The 22,042-nt window shown below is 36.7% G+C and overlaps 1 protein-coding gene across 12 annotated transcripts in view; it reads left to right on the top strand.

The window, feature by feature from the left end:
* Positions 1 to 22,042, top strand: part of UNC80 (unc-80 homolog, NALCN channel complex subunit) — a 229,660-nt gene that overhangs the window by 24,317 nt on the left and 183,301 nt on the right. For all 12 annotated transcript variants that reach the window (XM_032403236.1, XM_032403279.1, XM_032403272.1 and 9 more), the window contains exon 7: positions 3,746 to 3,885. In XM_032403236.1, coding sequence (XP_032259127.1) covers positions 3,746 to 3,885 — 140 coding nt within the window. The remainder of the gene's footprint in view (positions 1 to 3,745; positions 3,886 to 22,042) is intronic.

Here is a 22,042-nt window from a genome sequence, read left to right as displayed (position 1 = left end):
GGAATGCAAGTTGGTACAGCCACTTTGGAAAACAGTGTGGAGGTTCCTCAAAAAATTAAAAATAGAGCTACCCTATGACCCAGCAATTGCACTCCTGGGTATTTACCCCAAAGACACAGATGTAGTGAAAAGAAGGGCCATATGCACCGCAGTGTTCATAGCAGCAATGTCCGCAATAGCCAAATTGTGGAAAGAGCCAAGATGCCCTTCAACAGATGAATGGATAAAGAAGATGTGGTCCATATATACGATGGAATATTACTCAGCCATCAGAAAGGATGAATACCCAACTTTTACCTCAACATGGATGGGACTGGAGGAGATTATGCTAAGTGAAATAAGTCAAGCAGAGCAAGTCAATTATCATATGGTTTCACTTATTTGTGGAACATAAGGAATAGCATGGAGGACACTAGGAAAAGGAAGGGAAACATGAAGGGGGGGGAAATAGGAGGGAGAGATGAACCATGAGAGACTATGGACTCTGAGAAACAAACAGGGTTCTAGAGGGGCGGGGGGTGCGGGGATTGGTTAGCCTGGTGATGGGTATTAAGGAGGGCATGTACTGCATGGAGCAATGGGTATTATACGCAAACAATGGATTGTGGATCACCACATCAAAAACTAACTATGTATTGTATGGTGACTAACATAACATAATAAAATAAAATAAAATTTAAAAAAATATATGTATTTCTAGGTTTTCCAGATATACAATAAAAAAAAAAGCCGCATGGTTATGTATACTGGCATTAATTTAGTATGTTTTTAGATGACCTACCTTCACTTCCAATTCAACACGTGCAAAATGCAATTTTCTGCTTTCCAGCAACATTGGATCCTCTTTCTAACCGATGCATTACTGTCAGCGGTGCCATCATCCTTTCTCCCCTCAAAACTGCAAATGTTGGAGTCCTATTATATCTACTGTTTCCTGAACATTTGCTGAGTACAGACACTGTGATTTGTCTGCTATATTTTATCTATTCTAAGATATATATTTTTTTCACTTTTAACATATTTGAAGTCAGGTGTTTGATGATCTTTGGTCTCTTAAAACCTCCCTGCCTGGTAGCAGTATTGATAAAGTTGTCATTTTCATAAGGTTGTGCAGCATGAATTTGTCATTTCCAGCATCTAACTTTGCAGAATCAGGATCAGTGACTTAGAAGAATATGTCAGAGGTAATAGTGGAGTACTCTTTTAAGAAATAACACTTTGAAGAAATAACATTTTTGACACAGAAAAAGTTACTCTATGGAAAAACATGTATCAAAAACTCTGATTTAAAATTTAGAAATTTCAAGAACACCTCTACCAATTTATTTCACTTATATCATCCTTTTTACATATACACAGGATGAATATATAATCAAAAGCTATGCCTAAATAAGTCTAAGTAAGATAGTGCTTTTAATAAATATATTAGAAAAAGTCCTCCCTGATAAGTGTCTTAGTTTAATTAACAGAATTTTTTCTTAATTGAACATAAAATAATTGTGTCTTATAACTGATGACATATTAGAGACAACAAAATACGTCTCCTATTTCATTCTTCTTCCTCATCTCAATTTGAGTTCTTGCTGAGTCATATTGTTTTATCTTGTTATGTTGCTCATATGTGTTCTTTATTCTCTATGCCCGCTACTACCCTCTAAATCCAGGTCCTCATTACTAGATTGCAGCTAGAACCACCTAATTGGATTTTTCTACCTCTAGCCTCTCCTGCTTCACATAAATACCACTTAATAATGCCTGACTAATCTTCCTAATGCATCATTTATTTATTAACTCATCATTCCACAGAGGCTTATTATATGCAAGGTTGCCGTTCTTTCTTTATATCCCCTGCTCCCTAGGAACCTATAGTGGATTTCTTTTACCATCACCTCCAGACCAAACTCTTCTCCCTGGTTCTCTGTGCCTTCTACCACCTAGCATCATTTTTCTTAAGTGACCTTGTTTACCCCTTCAGTTAGTTAAGCACTGCTTCTCATATATAGATCATGCTGCTTTAGCCTCTGGGTCTTTGCTCAGACTGTCTCCTCTATGTGGATTGCTATCTTTCCTCTTCATTGCCTGTCTAAATTTTATCTTTCTTTTAAGGACCAATTAAGATCTCAACTCTCCCATGAACTCCTGTCCAGTCACTCTAAATCTGCACTGCCTCATATGGTAACCACGAGGCTCATGTGGCTCTTGAACACTTGAAATAAGGCTAGTTTGAATTGAGATGTGTTCGAAGTATCAAATGTACACCAAATTTTGACTACTTAGTATGAAAAAAACGTATATCTTAATGATGATTTTTATATTGATTACATGTTGAAATAATAATTTGGGGTTAAACAGAATATAATATTAAAATTTCACCAATTTTTATTATTTTTAAAATTAGATATGTCTCATGTTTGTGGCTTGTATTATATTTCTATTGGGTGTGCTACTCTAACCTATATTTGTCTTAAACTTAACTGTAAGTTCTTGATTTCAAGGTTCAGATTCATCTAATACTTTTTTATCTCCCAAATTACCCAACACGAAGCACACATAGCATGCTCATGCTAAAGGATTCTCTGATCTAGTTCAGAGGACTTATTTTATGAAATTTCTAGCAGTGTATTTGTCTCTCTATGCATCATGGTTGGACAGTGCTTTCTTATTTTACATATGAAAATAGAAATTATGAGAACTATATGTTAAGGGAAAAAAAAGAAGAAGAAGATAGCAGGAGGGGAAGAATGAAGGGGGGGAAATCGGAGGGGGAGACGAACCATGAGAGACGATGGACTCTGAAAAACAAACTGAGGGTTCTAGAGGGGAGGGGGGTGGGGGGATGGGTTAACCTGGTGATGGGTATTAAAGAGGGCACGTTCTGCATGGAGCACTGGGTGTTATGCACAAACAATGAATCATGGAACACTACATCAAAAACTAATGATGTAATGTATGGTGATTAACATAACAATAAAAAATTTTAAAAAAAGAAATTATGAGAACTAAAATACTATGATAAATGTTTGAGGGTCTTCATACATAAGTGAAGAGTTTCATCTGTAATACCTATGGAAAGACAATGTCCTATTACCTGAGCAGAGTTGTACTTATTAGCTAAATGTCGTTAAAATAAGCTACTCTGTAAGAGAATGGCTGCATTTGTGCTTAACAAATCGAAATAAAGGTCATCGTCTCCAACTGGAAAAATGTATCCCATCCTCCTTTAATGAATGACAGAAAGACCTGAAACTTGTGCTTCGATTCTCATTTTCTGGCTTCAGTTTGATCAGCTCTTACTAACCTGGTTTCCAGCTCAGGCCCTACTCAGCTCACCTCAGTATTGGCACATCTTTGATGAGTTGGTGGTTTGTAACTCTTCTACGGATCCTGGGTATGTGAGGTGAAAAAGAAAAGAATCAAGGGAAAAATGAAATAAAGTTTATGAAAGTATTTAGCTGAATGCTTAAAATAATATACATGGTTCTCTAGAAGTCTTTTTCCATTCGCTCTTAGATGAAAGCAAAATCCCTTGGTCTATGACCTTGTAGTTAGCTATGCTATAAAGAAAAATGTTCAATTAAAAAAAAAAAACGTATGTACTATGATGGCTAATTCTAGAGGATGTACCTGAAGGAAAAAGAAAGGAAGGAAGGAAGGAGGGGAGGAAGGAAGGAAGAAAGGAAGAAAGGAAAGAAGGAAGGAAGGAAGGAAGGAAGGAAGACTAATCTGTTATCTCTACCTCCAAAAGGGACTCCAGGTGGTCTGTGAAACTTTCCAGTCAGATCCCATGTCACCCAAGGCCATGATTTCAGGCTGCCACCGAGGAAACTCCTTCGATGGAAGTCTGTCCTCCCAGACTTCCCAGGAAAGAGGCCCATCGCATTCCAGGTACATAATTGCAATGTTAGGGAAAAAACATTTTTCCTTGGTCACTCAAAAGTTAAATATACATTTTTAGCTGCGTGTATAGCCTCTGTTCCTTAGAATGCGGCAGTGCCTGATATGTGTGTACATATCCTTGGTCATGGTATAGTTAGGTTAATAATTCCAGAAATGTGCTATGAATGGCTCTCATTTAAACAAACTTGGGTGGAAGTGGAAAGACCTATCTGATAATAAGATGTCTGAATTAAATGATATTTTAAATATTTAAATACAGAAATTCAAATTATGCTATCAAATATACTGCAGGGATGTGAAAAGATCTGCTAATCTATTGTGTAAGAATACTTTATATCAGCAGATCCTCATGTTAAAATGGGTGCTTTTAAAATACCCACAGGGAATTGAAAAGGTTGTTCTTTGTAAACATTACAACACTGCCCTTATTAGCTTGTGTATGTGGTAAATTTGCTTCCAAACGCCTTCCCTTGGGACAGACATCAATCGCCTTCTTCCTGTCCCCCACCGAAATGATGGAAGCCTGAATTCATGAGGTTTGCTTTTGAACCCAACTAGATCCTACAGTTAGCGGGCAGGAGTGCCTGAGACAATTTGTGTATCCCTATTTTCAAACGAGGTTACTATCTCTAAAGCATAGTATTTTAAAAGGAGGCATTTCTTAAAAATGGTTTTATTGAGGTATAATTTACATACCATAAAATTCACCTGTTTGAAGTGGACAATTTAATGACTTTTAGCAAATTTATAGAATCATGCAACCATCATCACAGTCCAATTTCAGAACATTTCGGTCATGCCAAAATGTCCCTTGTGCCCATTTCAGTCTCCCATTCCTACACCCTGCTCCAGATGATCACTTAATATATTTTCTGCCTATATAGTTGAATTTATGGAATTTTCAAAGAAATGGACGCATGCCATATATGGTCTTTTCCATCTGGCTTCTCTCACTTAGCATAATGCTGTGGAGGTCCATCCACATTACAGCATGTACAAGTAGTTCCTTCCTTTTTATTGCTAAAGAGTATTCTGTTGTGTGGGTATATCACATTGGAGTTCTCCATTTATCACTGGATGAATATTTGGGTTGTTTTGACTTTTCGTCTATCATGAATAATGTCGCTATGAGCGTTCACATACAGGTTTTTGGGCAGGCATATGTTTTCAGTTCTGGTATCCTAAGTAGATACGTAGGAGTAAAATTGCTGGGTTGTATGGTAAATTTATGTTTAATTTTTTAAGAAACTGCCAAACTATTTTCCAAAATGGCTCACCATTTCACATTCCCATCAGAAATGCAAAAGAGCTCATTGTTTCTCTCTCTCCTTGGCAGCAATTGTTCCTGTCGTTTTTACTATAGCCATCTTCATGGGTGTAAAGTAAGAGCTGATTGTACTTTTAGTTCATATTTTCCCTAGTGACTAATGATGTTAAGTACATTCTCAGGTGCTTATTAGCTATTTGAATATCTTCTGTGGTGAAATCTCTATTCAAACCTTTTGCCCAAGTGTTAACTGGATTGTTTGTGTCCTTATGATTGAGTTGTAGGAATTTTTTTTATATATATATTCTGGATACAAGTCCTTTATCCACAGATATATCCACAGATATTTCCTCTCAGTATTATCTTATCTTTTCATTTGGTAATTTTTAAATCATCTACTTCCTCCTGGCACCAGAACCAGGCTACATGGGTATAGCATTTTTTAACGAATTCTTAGAATTGTTGAAAGCATGAAGTTTTATGAATATAATTGCTTTTTAACCCAAATACTACTATGTTGTGCTTTAAAAAAAATAACATGCAAAGAGTTCATCTTTGTATCTTTATTTGGGACTTTAAAAGGAAGTGGCCCAGTTACATGATCTTTTGCTGGTTGAGAATATGAATATTGACAGCAACGTTAGTTGTGTAAGCAGAGTTTGTTTGTATTTATCCATAGGATTTACCATTCTTGGTCATTGGTGGTAATGAGTACTTCAAATCTTGTCATTTTTAATGTGGAAGGAGCCCTGTGAAGATCACCAACTCAATCTGATGCACTAACAACATTTTCACCACTTAAACCCTTTCAGCAATGAGGAATTTAGTATTCTTGGATGAAGTTCATTTCATTTTTAGACAGCTCTTTTTAGTGTCATGTCCTTCTTATATTTGTTTTTTTAATTTAAACTCAATTAGCCAACACATAGTACATCATTAGTTTCAGATGTAGTGTTCAACAATTTATCAATTGTGTGTCCTAGTATTTGACCAAATTTTGCTCTTCTGTATTTTCTGTCTATGATTTTTATATTAGTTTTCTACTGCTGTGTAACAAATTACAACAATTTACTGGCTTAAAACAACACACATTTATTATCTCACTCTTTCTGTATGTCAGAAATATAAACACAATTTAGCTGGCTTCTTTGCTTTAGGGTCAGACCAGGCTAAAATCCAGATGTCAGGATGGGCTGCAGTCTCATCACAGGTTTGACTGAGGAAAGCTCCACATACAGGTGCCCTGAGGTTATTGGCAGAAGACTGAGCTTCATGTTTTCCTGTTGACTCTTGTCTGGGAGCTGCTCACAATTTCTAGGTGCTGCCCACAATTCACTGCCATGCGGCCCTCTCCATAGTTACCTTACAACACAGCAGAGAAATTCTAATTCCAGTCTACTAATACAGAGACTTTATAATACAACATGATCACAGGAATGATATCTAATCACCTTTGTGATATTTGTTGGTTGTAAGAAAGGCACAGATCCTGCCTGCACTCAGGAGAGGATTATAGGGTATGTGACTACCATCAGATGGGAATGAGGGATGGCTCCCTTAAGTCTGTTTATCACTGTCCTTTTGAAGTTGTACAGACTCTTCCCAGATTAACTTTCCATTTATTCAAAAGTAGCTATTGTGAAGGATGCCCCCCTCCACACACACTCCAAGACTTCCATTTTACTTGATGACAATAGTAACTCACTAACAAAGTTATCAAGGGCATAATTAAATCAGATTTGGGGAAAAAGTATTTACTTTGGATACAGACTAAACAATAAGAACTACCTTTCATTGGATATCTTTTATATGCCAAAACAAAACTAGTGTCCTTACATTTATAATGTTATCTAAATGTTTATGCATTTATTTTTGTCTTTAAAAATTTTTTTATTGGGGCACCTGGGTGGCTCAGTCGGTTAAGAGTCTGCCTTCAGCTTAGGTCATGATCTTGGGGTCCTGGGATCAAGCCCCATGTTGGGCTCCCTGCTCAGCAGGAAGTCTGCTTCTTCCTCTCCCTCTTCCTCTGACCCTCCCCCTGCTCATGCTGTCTCTCTCTCTCTTGCTCACTCTCTCTCAAATAAATAAAAATCTTTTAAAAAATTTTTATTGAAGTATAATTAACATACAGTGTTCTATTAGTTTTAAGTGTATAATGATTCAACAATTCTATACATTTCTCAGTGTTCAAGTTAAATGTATTCTTAATCTCCTTCACCTGTTTCATCCATCCCCCCACCTACCTCCCCTCCAGCAACTACCAGTTATCTCTATTTAAGAGTCTGGCTTTTGTCTTTTTTCTTTGTTCATTTGTTTTGTTTCTTAAACTCCAAATATGAGTGGAATACTCTATGGTATTTGTCTTTCTCTGATGGACTTATTATTCATATGCCAAGATTTCATTATTCTTCATGGCTGAGTAATATTCCTGTGTGTGTGTGTGTGTGTGTGTGTGTGTGTGTATGCCATGTCTTCTTTATCCATTCATCCATCTATGGATGGATGCTTGGGTCACTTCTATATCTTTGCCATTGTAAATAATTCTGCAATAAACATAAGGGTGCATATATCTTTTCTAATTAGTGTTTTCATTTTCTTTGGGTAAATACCCAACATGGAATTATGGATTATGGATTATGGCAATTCTATTTTTAATTTTTTGAGGAGCCTTCATACTGTTTTCCACAGTGGCTGTACCAATTGGCATTCCCACCAACAGACCGTGAGGGTTCTTTTCTCCCCCATATCCTTGCCAACACTTGTTATTTCTTATCTTTTTCATTTTAGCCATTCAGACAACTATAAAGTGATATCTCATTATGGTTTTAATTTGCACTCCCCTGATGGTGAGTGATGTTGAGTATCTTTTCCTGTGTTTGTTGGCCATCTGTATGTCACCTTTGGAAAAATGTGTATGCAGATCCTCTGCCCATTTTTAATTGGATTAGGGATTTTTTGGTGTTGAGTGCTATAAGTTCTTTATATGTTTTAGATATTAACCCCTTATTGAATATATCATTTGCAAATACTTTCTCCCATTCAGCAGGTTGACTTTTAGTTGTTGGTGGTTTCCTTCTCTGTACAAAAGCCTTTTATTTTAGTGTAGTCCCAAACATGTAATTTTACTTTTATTTCCCTTGCTTTAGGAGACATATCCAGAAAAATGTTGTGATCACCAGTGTTAAAGAAATTACTGCCTGTGTTTTGTCCTAGGAGTTTCATTGTTTAAGGTCTCACATTTAGGTTCTTAAGCCATTTTGAGTTTATTTTTTTGGTATAGGGTAAGAAAATGGTCCAGTTCCATTCTTTTGCATGTAGCTGCCCTGTTGTCCCAGCATCATTTGTTAAAGAGACTGTCTTTTCCCCATTGTATATTTTTGCCTCTTTTGTCATAGGTTAACTGACCATGTAAGCATGGGTTTCTTTCTGAGCTATTTTGTTCCATTGATCTATTTGTCTGTTTTTGTGCAAGTACCATACCACTTTGATTACTGTAGCTTTGAAGAATATCTTGAAATCTGGGATTTTGATACCTCCAGCTTTGTTCTTTTTCATGAATGCTTTGGCTGTTTAGGGTCTTTTGTGGTTCCATACAAATTTTAGGATAATTGTAGTTCTGTGAAAAATGGTGTTGTTATTTTGATAGAGATTGCATTAAATTTGTAGATTGGTTTGGGTAGCATGGATAGTTTAACAATATTTGTTCTTCTGATTCATGTCTCTTAAGTGAATGTTAGACAAAGGTTGTAGCAGTGTCAAAGTTTTTGTCCTTAAAGAGCTCATTTTCTAAAAAGGTACTTAAAAGTAATTAAGTAAAATTATTTGTAGACTACTCTAAGACTATGAAGCTAATGCAAAGGAAAAGGATGGGAGGGAGGTTCTTTCTCCTTGAGACCTGAATGATATGCAGGAGACAGCCTCAGGAAGATCTGGGAAGAACAATGTAGGCAGAGGGAACAAGTCTAAAGGCTCTGAAATGGGAATAAACTCAGCATGTTTCAGGAACAGCAAGAAGGCTAGTGTGACTAGGGAGTGGTGCTGAACAAGGGAGTACGATATAGGGAAACAGGTCAGAGAGGTTGTGAGGGGTCCAATCACACAGGAGCCAGGAGGCTATGTTAAGAAGTTTGGATTCTCTCCCAGGTGTGATGAAAAAACCACTGGAGTTGTTGGAACAATAGAGTGCATTAACCAAATTGCATGTTTTAAAGGTCATTCCAGATGGGTTATGGAAAATAGACCAGGAAGGCAAAAGTGGACACAGAGACTAATTAAGAGACTGTCGCAATGGCCCAGGTGAGAGAGCATATGGCTTGGTCAGAGTGGAAGTAGTACAGGTGGAAAGGCTAAGATGAGGCTGGAACTGGGGTTCATTTACAGGATAGAGCTGACATGACTGGATTTGGGGAGTGAGAAAAAGAAAGGAATCAAGCATAACTCTGAGATTTTTGGCTTGAGCAACGCATGAATGGTGATTAAATTTAGGAGATAAGGAAGGCTGGTAAAAAGCATATATAAAAATACTTGACTTACTTTCATGTATCTCTTTACCATCATTCAAGCCACTCATCTCCCTGTGCCTGGAGTACTGCAGTAGCCTACTTATTAATCTCTTCTTATTAAATCTTGCCACCATCCAATACAGAACATACAGAGTAAAAATAAAAGGCAAACCACAAAATTCCTACTCTTGAACTCTTTTAATGCTGTCCAGTGCTATCAAGATAAAATTCAAAATCCTTGATGAACCCCTTAAGGCTCCACATCATTTGGCTGCTGTCCAGTTCTCTAGTCTAACATTATGCTGCTACCCACACCTCAGTGACTAAACTTCAACCCTTTTTTAGACTTTCAAACTTCCCCTTAGCTCTGAGATTTGGAGTATGTTATTCCATCTGTCTGCATCATTCTTCCATCTATCTCCATTTAACCAATTCCTGTTCCTTTATGACTCAATTTAAATATCATTCCTTTTTTCCCTGGGTAGGCTCTGGCAGGTGTTTAACACTTTCACAGAACTCCATGTTTTCTCTTATAGCATGAGTAGCAAACATTATATAAATAGTTGTATGACTATTTGTCCAATAGTTATCTCCTCCATTAGACTATAAAATCCACACACAAGAGAAGGGACCAAGTCTCTGTTACTTCCTGCTCTCTCTAGTTTCTGGCACATGACCTTCACTGAAGGGTACTGAATAAGTGAATGAGTTTAATTTTTACAACAGCCATGCAAAGACCTTATTACTCTTTTAAAGATGAGGAACTGAAGCAAAAAGAAATTAAATGGTTCCCCCAGGGACACACACAGGAAGTGGAAAAGCTATATTTGAGCCCAGTCTAGCCAATCACATGGTCCACAGTCTTCTCTACTCCCTCATGAAGAGGTAGATCTAAACCTTTCCAGACGTTTTCTTTGGCTTCTCTTCCATGGCCCTCCTCTAATTTGTCCTTCTTTCTACTTAAATGAGAAATTATTCAATATAAGATCAGAGATGTGATTTTTATATGCTTATGCATCTTTAATAGACTTACCAAGAAATTTAGTTGGAGTTATACCCATTTATCAGTTATCCATTGCTGCTCCAAATTACTCTGAAATTGAGTGACTTAAAACAACAAAGGTGTTATCTCACAGTTTCTGCAGGTTATATATCCAGAACCAGCTCGGCTGCAGTTGTTCTTGGCTCAGGGTCTCCTTGAGGTTACAGTTAAGATGTTTGCTGGGACTGCAGTCATCTGAAGACATGATTGAACTGGAGGATCTGCTTCTAAGATCACTCAGGTGGCTTGTGCCTGGATGCCTCAGATTCTGAGACCTCTCCATAGGGCTACTCACAGTATGGCAGATGACTTGACATGAAATGAATGTGGTGTGTGTGTTGGGGGGGGGGGTTCTTTTTTAATAATTTCAGAAGTAATGTACCACTACTTCTTCCATATTCTGTTGGTCACACAGACCAACATAATATGTTTTAGGAAGAAACTATACAAAGGCATGAGTACAACAAGGTGAGGATCATTGGAGAGATCTTAGAATCTGGCTACCATTGTTTGCTCTCTGGCTCCCAAGGATTCCCTTCTCTTTCACATGCAAAATACACTTAACTCTCACCAAGGTTGCCCGAAATCACATCCAATTACAGGATCAAATCAAAGTCCAGATCTCATTATTAAAATCAGATCTAGGTACAAATGAGGTACCCCATGTGTATGATTTAAGTACAATTCCTTTATTATAGTTCCTCTCAATCTGTGCACCTGTAAACTAAAGAGACAAGTTATCTGCACCCAAAACACCCACATACAATTGTGGGATAGGCACATGATAACTGCTGTGGACATGTCTATTTAAAAGGAGAATGTAGGAGGCACTGATCCATAGCAGTTCTGAAATCAAGCTGGATGAAGGTTGGAAACTTCTTGATTAGATCTCAGTCCTATTCTTGCCTATGGCTCTTAGCTCCACCCTCTGGGCTAATGATCCCATGCTCTAAATCAACTTTCCTTTTTTAAGAAAGATAGATGTGTTTATAGCTGAGTAGTTTTCTCAGCTTGCTTACTGCCAGTAAAATTTGGGAGATACAACAGCCTCTTTTAACTTCATACTGCTTTGGCAGGGTTTTTGTTACATTTCTTTAAAAACTTTGGGAGTCCCCTGTGAATCTTATTGGGGCCAACTAGAATAGACAAGTCTCTTTGAGATAATCCTTCCTGTAACTTGGAGAAAGGTTGAAGAACAACATCCTTAAGTTTCTTAAAAGTCTCCACCCAACCACCCCCCTTTTTATATGTGAATCACACTTTCAAAACCTTTAGAGGACCTTTTGTCTGATGGAATAATATTCTGAAGCAAGACCTTAGATCATTCTGATGTCCTAAAAAGATTTTACAGTTTCACCCTTGACTTTATCTTTAGACCATGTTTTTCCAGAAATGCCCTAGATTTGATGTTTGCTCAGAAGCCATTTCTTAATTTTAGCATTATTTCCCATCTGGAGAGGCTGAGAGCTTTCAAAATCATCAAACCCGAGCTCATTAGTCTTCAATAGTTCTTCAGTTAGAGCAAATATTTTATCTTTCAATCTCCTGTAAGCAGCAGGAAAAAATCAGAAGACACCTTCAACAATTTATTTGGAAATCTTAGATCACTGACTTTGTTAGGCATGTTTCTTTAACTCTCCATATCACAGCAGGCAGGTTTTGCCACCACCTAACAAGGATCTTCCTTACTCCTCTTTTCAATGTCATCTTCCTTACTTCCCTTTAAGCCCTTACCAGCAGCCTCCTTAAAGTTCAGGATTTCTATTAGTAATTTGTGCAAGGCAATTTATGCTTTCATTTTTTTAAGGATTATTTTTATTTTAGAGAGATAGCATGCATGGGGGGGGGGATGGGAAGAGGGGCAGAGGTAGATGGAGAAACTGAAGCATACTCCACGCAGGGCACAGAGCCCAATGCAGGGCTTGATCTCAGGACCCTGAGTTGGAAAACAAGAGTTGGACATTGAAGTGACTGCACCACCCAGGTTCCCCTGTGCTTTCATTTTTTTAACACTCTTCAAAGTCTTTATAGCCTCTGCCTACTGCCTGATTCCAAAACCATTCCCAAAATTTAGGATGTTATCTTGGTATGAAAATCTGCATTAGCTATCAATTGCGATATAACAAATTATCCACATTTCTTAATAGCTTAAAGCAAAAGACATTTATCATCTGACATAGTTCCTGAGGGTCATGAATCCAGAAAGAGTTTAGCTAAGTGGTTGCAGCTCAGGGGTCTGTCAAGATGTTGGCCAGGGCTGCCATCATCTGGAAGTTTGACTAGGTGTGAGACTGCTTTCAAGATCCCTCGGAGGACTGTTGACTAGAAGCTACAGGCTTCACCATCTGAGCCTGTCCAGAGGGCTGCTCAGGACATGACAGCTGGCTTCCCCCAAAACAAAGTATCCCCTAAAGACAGGGAGCAACCAAGATCAATGCTTCGGTGTCTTTAAACCTAATCTCTAAAGTTGACATGCCATCACTTCTGATATATGCTATGAATCATAATGCTGGTATAGAGAAGGAACCACATGAGGGTGTGCATACCAAGAAACAGGGATCATTGGAGCCTATTTTGGAGGCTGGCCACAACAAGCAGTAATGATGATGATGTCACCATCATTTTAGATATAATTATGACTATATCTGTACATTTTCTTCAATCAATTATTGAATATTCTCATATTCCTCCTTCACTAATTCTGTTCTACACTATCCAAAAAGTTTAAATGTAAGGAATTTCTACCTCAAATACTATATTTGGTCTGACTTTTAAAAATTATTAAAAGCAATATCAGGGTGAAATGTTGAGGTCATAAAATACCCAGAAGCTTATATTTCTTACATAATTTTTCTCAGCCAGAATATGCATTGGAAATTTGCAAATATAAATTGCATATGATATTTCTTTGACAAACTGCAAGGTTCAAGGTTTCCTGTTTGTGGATGGAAGTTGTTTTTTCCATTCTCTGAGATTACCACATTTAAACATCTATATACATATGCATTTCTTGACACATACATACACACAGTCACCCTCAGCACACCCACACCTACATATGTGAATTCGACATGAATCAGTGGCACTTTAGAAGAATGAATTAGGTCTTCTCTCTGCCTAGCTGCAGTGGCTGGTTACCATGGAAATGATGCACAAGGTAGACCTTTCAGAAAATGCTAATGTTAATGTGTCTTTGTTGGAAGAGTTCATGTATTAATCAGAAATGAAGAGAACTTTAATAACAAAGCAATGCAAGTATCTTAGAAACAAAAGCTGTCTGCTTGTATCAAACAAATACAATTCATCATCTCTTTTGCCCTGACCTTGACTGAACAGAACATCACTCTTCCCTGAACTCTGCAATCAGTGAGCAGGTAGCTAGTTTTTAAAATTAATGTGAGATTTCATCTTCAATTACCATATGCACAGACTTAATTTCTGCTTTGTTAAACACTGTGTAGGGTCAAAACTGATTTCCACAGTTCTCTGCCTCCACAGATTATTATTTCCAGAGTGTTTTTCTGCCTTAGATGCTCTCTACTAGCATCCCTCAGCCCTAATTATTAATAACTTGGTTTCCTGAAGCCATAGTTGCATGGAAAATATGTTAATGAAATTTTTAGCTTTTTTGACAGTCAAAAAATTTGTCATAATGCGTTATTTATTTTATGAATATAAAAGAAGCATATGCTAATTATAGAAAAAAATTTAAAGGTATAAAATATTTTTTTTAAAGTAAAAATCATCAATGAGCTCATCAGGAAGATTTAAATATCATTCATTTTTTGTATGTATACTTCCTTTCATTATTTTTACGTATACCATTTAGAACAAAAGTTGTATTCATACTTTAATAAAATTTTCATTTTTTTCTACAAAATGACTTACAGAATAATAGAATATTAGAGTTAGTAAGAGCATTTTTATCAGATCACACAATGATAGCCCCCATACCATCTTTTTCCAGTTATGTAAATTTTTCACTCACATGTTAATTAGATTGTTAATTAAAATGAGTTTTACCAGATTAGTGACAAGTTGATAATGGATCAACTTGTCTCTCTTAAATGAAATTAAACATTTATTGATGATTCTTCCTTTTTATTGACTACTCACCCCAATATAGCTCACACTTTAAGACAAATAAAGTCGTCCTTGAATAACACCTAAAATGAAGGTACTCTGGGTTATAAATATTTGCTACAGAATGCTCTTCAACTTCATTCTTGTTTCAAATGGAGTCTCTTTAAATATTAAGCAATTTAATGTGAATTTACTTAACAAATTTTTATTAACATAAAGACCCCTTTTTAGTCTCTGCAGCCTTATGTTGGTGGAGTCTTGCTGTTGTGCAGTCCATCTTCAGCTGAGCTGACATGATTTGTCAGGAAGTAGTTAATGACCACAGGACTCAAACTGTGCAGTTAATAATTACTTTCATCAAATACATTTTGTATGTAGAGAAAGACATAAATTTAGTCCTCTGGCAGCCTTAGGGACAAAACTGGCAATATATCATTCAGTTAGTGTTTCCATATAGGAATTGTTTTGGATATTGGCCTAAAAGTGCAAAAGTCATACATTACATGTTTCTCTAGGGCAGTTGCTCTCCAATCTTATTAAGAGTGTTCAAGAATTACCTGGAGATATTGTATAAAATAAAGATTCCTGGGCTCTATCCCCAGCAATTCTGGTTTAGTGAGTCCGGGGTAAGACCTGGGAATGTGCATTTTTAATAAATTCTCTTCTCCCTATCCACTTGGGATTCTCAAAGAACTTGTCCACTGACATCTCATTATATGGAACACTGCTCTTGGATTTGAAATAATTTATGGAACTCCCTAATCTAATTTACAAACTGGAAACATTTGGGGACACTGAGGTATGGGGCAGGAAGTAAAGGGTAAAGATAGCTAGTCCAAAGGGGGAAAAATAATTCTGTTGAACTCCTAATATCTCCCTTAATCACAGCAGCCTAGTCAAGAAAACAATAGCTTTCACAGGCTCTTATAAGTCCAATGACTGTCACAAATACTTGAGGACCTAAAATTACCCAGCTGGTTGCCAAACCAACCTCATACTTTGTCTTTTCTTTAGGAATCCAAGACTATAGCATTGGGGTGGGGTGGAATCCTATTATTCTAGGTATAAAGACAGGCTGAGAGAAGTGGGGTAGTCCATGCCTTTTTAAGAAAGAGAAATGGAGGTGAGAGGTGGCAGGAAGAGAAGTGAAAGCCTCTTAAGATTATGAGAATCGAGGTTATTTCTTTCCCTCAAACTGAGCTTGAGGATGTAATCAGCCAGTCTCCTCCTGAAATCTCAGGATGAAACAAGTCTTATACTGGTCAGTCTGAGACAAGATTAAAACAGGGGTTAGTAACAAGGTTTGGACGGAGAGAGAGTGCCGAATCCTAACCACTAGAGCACCAGGGAAGCTAGGTTTGGACTGGATATATAGGGAAGCCACAGGTACTCCGGTGCCTGCACTCCAGGAGGACTAGCAGCTCTGGGCCCTGAGGGAAGGGAGGGAGCCGTTGTGGAGAACTCTGTGGAGAGAGTGACTAACAAGAGCTGTGACCACAGATGGCCTAGGTCAGTCCGAGGTCACAGGGCCAGTCCTAGGCAAACCTCTGAAAGCAAGGAGTCTTGGGGAAGACACCATTGTCCTTCTGCTGTCAGTCTCCTGTGAGAGCTTCCTTTTGCCAAATCCAGTCAGGAGCCAGAGGCAGGGGAAGCCGTTGGTAGAGTCTTCCAGGGCGGATGAGACTTCCAGGGCAGAGAGGTAGAGAAGGACGGAGAGGGAATGGGGTCTGGAAGTGGGGGCTGAAGGCAAATCAAAGTAAAAGATTTCCTGCCTGGGATGGGAACCTGAATTTTGAATCTAGCCCACATGCTCCTTATGAAAACTTGGCAACTCATAAAATTCTGAGACTCAGGCTTTTTATTAAAATGGTTGCATAATAAAAAGTTAGAGGATAAAATCCTTTGAAAGAACAGACATAACACATTGCCTTGGGGATAATGAGACTAATTTGGGCAAAAAAACATATATACCTATATATACATATAGACGTATATACATATTTAACATATATAAGTATTAAAATCATGTATTATGTATTTGTTACATATAAATGTATGATGTTATATATAAGTATATGTGTATATGATATATAGAACATAGAATATATTATATACAGTATATACATATAGATGTACTTTATACAGATCTACTTTATGTATATATGAATAGCGGATTTTTAGTCCATATTGATAAAATCCAAGGTCTTAGCTAATGTTCTTTAAAGAAACACAGAAAAGTATACAACACCTAAGTGTTCAGTTTTGTGTCCTTTCACAAGTGAATACAATAATCACGCTGATAAAATAGAACATGATGAGCACCCTAGCCTGTCACATCATATAACACATAAATGATATTTGGCAAATACTTGCCAACATTTATTTGCCCCTTTTCCTTTGGCTAATTTTCAGGATGTTCTTTAGTTCTTTACTCTAACAAAATTGATGCCATAAACACCTTTGTACATGTCCCCTGTGTACACGGGCAGGAGTTTCTCTAAGATAGAGTTTCCCTCAGGAATGGAATTTCTGGATCATAGGATAAGGACAATTGAAAATTTACTAGACATCGCCCAATCATACTCTGAGTTTACCAGCAGTGATGAGTGTTTCTTGTTAGTCACACCCTCAGCAATACTTCCCATCTTCAGGCTTCTATAGTCTCACAACTCTGATGGATTGTGACTTAAGTCCACATTTCCCTGGCTATTACTGGAGTAGAGTACCTCTCTCTATTTTGTCTCTCTTTAGGTTTCTTTTTGGCAAAATGTCTTTCCATACCCTTTGCACATTTGAGCTGTTTGTCTTTTCCTTCCTGATTTATGAGCATTCTTTATTAGCAAAAATAATAATTCTTGGTACCCTAAGACTTACAGGTATTTTTTATACTTTATAAATCTCCACTTTGTTTTTTTTTAAGATTTTATTTATTCATTTGAGAGAGAGAGAGAGGGAGAATGAACATGAGCAAGAGGAGGGGGAGAAGGAGAGGAAGAAGCAGGCTCCCCCCTGAGCAAGGAGCCCAATACAGGACTCGATCCCAGGACCCTGAGATCATGACCTGAGCTGAAGGCAGACACTTAACCGACTGAGCCACCCAGGCACCCACTTTATTTTTTTTTTAATAGAAATTTTAAATGTGAATAGAGTCAAACTTATCAATACTTTTGAAAAATAGTTTGGAATGTTATCTTCTTCAGAAATCCTTTCATACCCTTGGTCATAAATATTTCTGTTTCTTCTGTTTTGCTTTTAAGTGTCTTCAGTTCATCTCAGGTTGGCTTTTTTTTTTTTTAAATATGGCTGTATGAGAGATGGGTATGTTTTTTCCCACATAAATAGCTGATTTTTCCTTCACCATTTCTTAAATATTTATTTTCCTGCAGATTTGTAGCTTCGTCTCTGTTGAATATCAGATTTGCACAACTGTGAGGGTATGATTTGGGGCTCTTCATTCTGTCGCATCACTCTGCCTGACTCTGTGCCCAAATATTATTATCACTCTTTTCTATTATTATAGCACTTTTCTAATTTTTATTATTGACTTTAATAAACTAATAATAAATTTTATGAGAGGTTTTTCTGCACCTAGTGAGAAAATCACGTGGGTATGTTCTCTTGTAATCTTTTTAGGTGGTGAATTACTTTACTACATCATCCTTAAATTCCTAGGAAAAAATCCAGTTTGTACATTGCTGAATATAGTTTGTTTATATTTTATGTATCTTTTTACATCAACGCTCATAAATGAGACTGGCTTCTGATTTTCATTTCCTATGCTGTACTTGTCTCGTTTTAGCAGCAGGGTTATCCTGGCCTCATGAAAAGAATGTTTCCTTTCTTTTTCCTGTCTATGGAACACTTTGTATGAAATGGGAGATACCTATTTCCCTAATGATTAATGGAATTTAGCTGTAAATCTTCTGGGCTTAGTGAATTTCTAAAATACATTTTATTTCCCACAGTTCAGTTTTTAAAGGTTGTGGGTCTAAAGTTTGGTTGGATAAATGTGTTTATCTAGGTATTCACATTTTTAATCACAGTGTTCCTAATGTTTCCCCCTTTTCTAAAATCGTTACTATATCTAGGTATGTCTGCATTTTCAGTGATAGTATTGTGATCCCACCTTTTATTGTATTTCTTCATTACTTTTTATTAGTTTTGTCAAAGAAATAACATTTGGTTTTGTTAATCCTATCTAGCTTTGTCTTATATTTTGTTAAACATGCTCCTATCTGATGTTCCTTTTTTTTCTACTATTCAGGGTCTTACTTCCTTTTTTTAACCTGTTTAAACTTTTTTTTAGCCCTTTTTTAAATGTAGATGCTTCTCTCATTATTTTTTATATCCTTTATCTTGATAGAAGCATTTAAAGCTCTAAATATCCCTCTAATTCCAAATGAGCTATATCTCACAAGTTTTTTTATGTGGACTCATTGTCATTCCATGTAATATATTAAAAATTCTCATTATAACTTTTATTTGACTCATGAGTTATTTCAAAGTATGTTTCTAAATTGCTAACCCATTAGAGCTTTTTCCTTCCTTCCTTCCTTCCTTCCGTCCTTCCTTCCTTCTTCCTTCCTTCCTTCCACTATTGATTTCTATTGGGATTCCACTGTGGTTAGAGGACGAGGTTTACGTGAAATAGTGAAACTTCAGTTTCTTTTGAGACTTGATTTGTAAACATTTCCAAGGTGCGAGAAAATAATGTTAAGTGTATATTCAGATCTCTTACATTCTTACTAATCTCCATATGTTTGATCTATTATTTGTTGGAAAATGTATGTTAAAAATACTACTGATATTATTTATTTGTCTATTTCCCCTTACAAGTCTCTCAGGCTTTACTTTAAGCATTTGGAAATTTTGTTATCAGGTATATACATGTTGGGAGTTAGTGTAGCTTCCCAGCTAATTTTTTTTACTTAGCCTTGTGGTGACCATCTTTATATCTAATAATATTTCTATGTCAAAGTCTACTTTCATCATTGCTGCACCAATTTTGTTTTAGTTAGATTTGCATTCTGTACCCATTCTCTCCTTCCCAATTTTATAATTTTCTTTTGTAACTAACATGTGGCTAAACTTTGTTCTTTGAATCTAATGTCACAATTTTTGTCTTTTATCTCATGAGCGTGTTCAGTATTTATTTTTATAACTGCCATTTTGGATTTCTATCTTCCATTTTATTTTGTGCTTTTTATTTACTCTGCTTTTTACGTGTTTCTTTTCTCTCTTCTCTTCTTGTTCATTGACTGAGTTTTCTCTAAATCCTGTTTTCCTTCTATTGGAAGGATATGGTTATCTTTGAAAATTTAACATGGATATTTGACTATTAAGAGTCATAATTCAATAAAATCTCAACCCTCCTTTTGAACAGCAAAAGATCTTTCAAATGCTACTCTCTCTTATTATACATTGTTATCACCACAATCAAGATAATGAACATATCTCCTTAAAAGTTTTCTGTGATCCTTAGTAATTTTTCCCCTTCCCACCCACTCTTTCTCCATCCGCAGGCAAACACTGATCTGCTTTCTGTCATTATAGATTTGTTTGCAGGCTTCTAGAATTTCATATAAATGAAAACAGTCTTTTTTTTTTTTTTTTGGTCTGGCTTCTTTTATTCAGCATAATTATTGAATATATCAATAGTTCTGACCTTGTTATTGCTGAGTAGTGGTCCACTGCATGGATGTACACAGCTTGTTTATACATTCACCTGTTGATGGGCATTTGCATTGTTTTAAATTTGGGGCCATTACGTTCTTATTAAGTCCTTCTCTACTCCAAGATTATAAAAAAATAGCCAAAATGTTTTTCTAGTACTATTATGTTTTTATATTTTTATATTTAAATCTTAATCTGTCTTGATTTTATTTGGTGAATAAAATATGATAATTTAAGATAGGCTAAATTATATTTTTCTGAGTACGTGAATTATGCCAATATTATTTATTGACTAATATATCCTTTGTACTAATTTAATGCATGACTTTTTTGATATATTCGGTTCTTATAAATATTTGAATCTTTTGTAGCTCCATATTGTATACCACTGAATTCTTGTCTATTCCTAAATCAGCACTAGTTGGCCAAATATTATTGTTGTAAAACACACATTAGCATTGGACAATTTACACCGTTTTACACTTCCTTTTAAATCTTTCTTGATTACACTCAAAGTTTTATTCATTCATCCAGTTAAATTTCAGAACAGTCTCATTGATTTATAAAAGATAAATCCCTTTGGAATTTTGTTCAGAATTTGTGATGCTATGATTTATAATAAGAAATATATATTTGGCCTTACTCCGTTTCTGTCAGTAAGCTCCTATGTCCTGAATGATGAAAGCAACAAAGGTGACTTTTGTTGTTAATGAGGTGACATGTGGACTGCACTTAAGACTAGAAGCTGATTGCCAGGAGAACCAACCATGTGATTAGAGGGTTAAAACTTTAAGTCCTGCACCTGATCTCCAGGAAGGGCTGGAGTTTGAACCAATTGCCAACGGCTAATGATTTAGTCAATTATGCCTATGTAATGAAGCCTTCAAAAGATGCCAGAAAGGGTAGAGTTCAGAGAGCTTCTGGGTTGGTAAACACGGGGAGGTGCTGGGAGAGGACATGGAAGTCCATGCCCCTTCCCCATACCTTGCCCTAAGCATTTCCTCTGTCTGGTTGTGCCTGAGTTGTATCCTTTTATAATAAATCAATAATCTAGTGAATAAACAGGTTTCCTGAGTTCTGTGAGCCACTCTAGAAAATTAATTGAATTCAAGGAGGGGATCATGGGAACTTCTGATTTAGGACCTGTCATTACGAAGTACAGGTAACAACCTGGACTTGCAATTAGAATCTGAAGTTCAAGGGTGGGGTGGGGGAGGAGCACGTCATGGGAACCTCTAGTCTATGGCCAGTTGATTAGAAGCACAGGTGACAACCTGGTGTCTGAAGTAGGAGGGAGAGTAGTCTTGCAGGACTGAACCCTTAATGTGATGCTATCTCTGGGTAGATAGGTATCAGAATTCAGTTGACAGAGAACGGACCCAGTTGGTGTCTAGGAAAATTTTTTATGGTGTGGAAGCCCCACCCCCCCAACACATACATGTTGAAATTGGGTTCAGAACACAAAAGAGAATTACATTGAACTTATAGATTACTGGGAGAGGGAGTGATGGAAATCTTTAAAATATCAAGAATTTATTCTAATAACAGTTTGGGGCACCCGGGTGGCTCAGTCAGTTA

Source organism: Phoca vitulina, unplaced genomic scaffold (genome assembly GCF_004348235.1).
Source record: "Phoca vitulina isolate PV1807 unplaced genomic scaffold, GSC_HSeal_1.0 scaffold1, whole genome shotgun sequence".
Lineage (NCBI taxonomy): Eukaryota > Metazoa > Chordata > Mammalia > Carnivora > Phocidae > Phoca > Phoca vitulina.
Note: the sequence above shows the minus strand (reverse complement) of the source record. Positions and strands in the feature narration are given on the sequence as shown.